Source organism: Capricornis sumatraensis, chromosome 9 (genome assembly GCF_032405125.1).
Source record: "Capricornis sumatraensis isolate serow.1 chromosome 9, serow.2, whole genome shotgun sequence".
Taxonomy (NCBI): Eukaryota; Metazoa; Chordata; class Mammalia; order Artiodactyla; family Bovidae; genus Capricornis; species Capricornis sumatraensis.
Window position 1 is genome coordinate 2,320,845 of NC_091077.1, and position 3,307 is coordinate 2,324,151.

A 3,307-nucleotide genomic window follows, 5' to 3' on the forward strand; every position below is an offset into this window, starting at 1 on the left:
TATATGTATGCAACATATATGACTTTGTTCATCAACTGAGTATCTATGTGGTACCAAATGTTCAGAGAGAGAATATAGAGATTTTAAGAAAGATGAACCAGGCCCCAGTTAAGAAAATGATGGCAGGAAAAGGCAACGATTGCAGCAGTGGGCATTCTGCTTGCTCCTGCCTGGAGGGAAACTGGTTCAAAGCTTCCCTCTGCTGCTGCAAGGATGCTGACCACTGGGTCAGGCCAGACTAACAACCTCCAGCTGCCCAAGTTCCAGGTGCACTTCTGACAGAAAGATGATAAGAATGTTATGTTGTCTCTCTGGAGAGAACTGACTTGGTAGGGGAATGGGCTCACAGGAGCAGCACTCTGGGTTCCCTCAAGAGCAAAGCTGGACTCTGATGGTCTTGCACTGCTTCTCCAAGGAACCACTGAGGGGCCAAGCAGCAAAGTACTGGGGAACAGGCCCTGGTGGGCCAGGAAAACGGAACCAATTTTTTAAGCCAAGTGGAGCAAGACAAACAGGGAAAACCAAGACAAAATATCTCATAGAGATGGCTACTCCAACCAACTAAAAGAAGGCCACTGGGCCTGGGAAGCTTTATATCTTCCAGAAGCTCCTCCACTGTGAATTAGAGCTGGGAGCTGGCAGAATAGAAGGCTGAGGGGTTCTGCAGACTAGATGGTTTCAGTCTTACCCCTCCAAGACGTTGTTAATCCACTGGATTGCAGCTCTCTTCTCTAGGTCAAGGTCTTCAGCAGTGACTGGATAACCTATCTGGAGAGGTGGGGGAAGGATCAGTGGGCCATTTCGCCTGGTGGGTAGCAGCAGAGGAATCTTGCGTTTGCGGGGCCTGGAACTGTCAGATGACTGTGACCAATTTAAGTTTTGTTTCTTCCTTAAGTGGCCATCTGCAATTTTTTCATCCTCCATCTTCCTCTGAGGTTCCATTGAGGCTGAAGGGTTAGGCCGATGGCCTTCCTCACTGGTTTTCTCTGAGAGCTCATGAAGATGCGATGACTCTGGGCCCAGGAGCCCAGCTGCGCCTGGACCACTCCTCTGGAGCTGTGGGAAACCTCTTGTGGAGCTGTATGAACTGGTGATGGCATTTCGTTTGCTGCGTGAACTCAAAAAGTAGGTCTGGGATTTCCTAATCAGGATATCTTCTGAGCTCTTGGAACAGAGAACCAGAGGTCCAGGCCTGGGCACAAAGGAAGAGAGGACCCCGTTGATCATGAGGCGTCTAAACGCGGACTGTGCATTCCCACCTGGATTCGAGCCCCTTCTCTGTTTATCCTGACTCTCCTGGGCTGAGTGCTCTTTCTTTTGCTTTGCTAGCCCCTTTCTGCTCTCAGCCAAGGCTGTCAAGTCCTTCTCTTCCTTTCCTCTCAGTTGACCACTCTCTTCTAGGGCCCTCACCAGAATCTCCTTTACACAAAGGTTTGGGAGGTGAACAGAAAATGAAGACCATGTACAGATGACTGTCTGCTTCAGAGGCAAACGGAGCGTCACTTTGCCCTTTGCGGATGCCATCCTCAGGATTACTGAGGTGTAGAACATGTTGGAACTGCAAGCAGACGGCAATGGCTTCTGATGGCCACTCCGGGGCACAGAGGGAAAAAAACCCCAAAATAAACACCCGGTTTGCTGGATTGAATATTGCCGCCGATGGACTAGGACAAACCCGCGACGGTATAGACGACGACGGGGTGAAGCCATGAGACCCTCAAAGGACAGCCTGCGAGCCAGGTCCAGAGTTGGGGCCCCCGAGTGAACCCGGCAAGCTGGGGAAACACGGCTGGCGGTGTGCGCGGGCCCGAGGTACTCGGGGCTCTCTGGCTGGTCCCCGCCCGGCAGAGCAGGCGACGACGGGCGAGGGCGAGGCCGGCTAAGGTAACCGCCCATGAGGCGCAATTCTGCACTGTCGGGACCCTCAAATGGAGTCTAGTGGCTCAGAGAGATTTCCGTTAGCTGCCTAAGGGGTGCCAGGCAAAGCGCTTACTGTTGGGTGGTGCCTGTGACGCGTCGTTGGAACGCGTGAGCGAAGAAAGAGGACGCTAGGCCTGCACGAGGGAGGGGTAAGCGCACCCGGGTGCTTCCTGCCGGATGCGGCGTAGGTGTCGGCGGGGCGCAGGTGTCTGCGGGGCGCAGATGTCGGTGGGACTCAGGTGTCTCGGGGCGCCGGTGTCGGCGGGGCGCAGGTGTTGGCGCCTGGAGTACCGGCTCCCTGGGCGCAGCCGCACTTCCCGCAACCAGGCTCCAGCTCCGTCGCGGGAAGGCGACTGGCAGTGTTCCCCAAACCTAATGGTTCCGGGCTCAGCAGCGCCCACTCTATGCCGCATCTCCGGGGTCAGCACCGGATACCCTAGGGGAAAGCCGTTCTGACCCCGTGCCACCAAGATCCTGGGGGCATAGCCACCCAGGTGTCCAAGACTGCAGGAGGGAACCAGCTGGACGCGGGAAGCCAGAGTGGATGCTCCCCATCCTGTTTCCTTTCCCGTGAATCTTACTTTTCTGATACCCCACCCCATCCTCCTCCCGTGGAAAGTAAGGTTTCCAAAACAGTTTACAATGACCAGAAGTAGAGAATTGGTATCTTTTTAGACAGCTCTATACCCAGGAGCCGTGTTATCTGGGACTTAAACTTGAATTTTGAAGGTCGTACTTTGCCATGACCCTTATCTTTGCTTTCTGCCCCTCAGCAGATGCTGTAGGGCTTTGTGTCATTCCTTTTCAGTAAGTCTGTGTCTATGGATGGGAGAAGGGACCTGGCAACTCAAATTAGAACCCGGAATTTGGCTCTCTATAAGTATTCTGACTGCAATTAGTATAGTTGAAAGGTGAATACATTAGAATACTCAGGCTATTTAAAAATCTTTGATGTTTTCATAGCTACACTCACTTTGATTTGGTTGTTTTTTGTTTTATTTTGAAATCATTTTGCCTTATTTTGGATCATCATCACTTAGTGAATGATGCTTGACATTTTACTACACCAGGTGGTTTTTCAAAGGAGTTATTCCAGTCAGTGCTGTGCTCAGCAAGCAGAGAAGGGAAGTATGATTTTGTGTAACCAGCATCCAAAGGGCTATACTTTAACTAAATATTCTAGTGGGTTATAAAATTCAGGAGTTTGACTTTCATCTTTATGCAAAAAAAAAATTAACAATATTGACAACCTCCCAATGTTTTTTATCTGTCTGCTGTGCTTCAAAGTCCTTTTAAAAATGAAACAAGAGAAAATTTCATGATGGGTGGATATACTACCACAATATGAATGGAATTATTCCAGGTATTTGAAGGTAATCCATTCCTC

The 3,307-nt window shown here is 50.7% G+C and overlaps 1 protein-coding gene across 1 annotated transcript; it reads right to left on the reverse strand.

The window, feature by feature from the left end:
• Positions 1–684: 684 nt before the first annotated feature.
• On the reverse strand, positions 685–1,896 carry LOC138085301 (nuclear envelope pore membrane protein POM 121C-like). The gene has a single exon (XM_068979589.1). The coding sequence runs from the start codon at positions 1,894–1,896 to the stop codon at positions 685–687; it is 1,212 nt and encodes a 403-aa protein (XP_068835690.1).
• Positions 1,897–3,307: the final 1,411 nt, after the last annotated feature.

Bases quoted from the DNA above. Each gene is read 5' to 3' on its own strand.
- LOC138085301 (XM_068979589.1), bottom strand. From the start codon at position 1,896: ATGGGCGGTTACCTTAGCCGGCCTCGCCCTCGCCCGTCGTCGCCTGCT.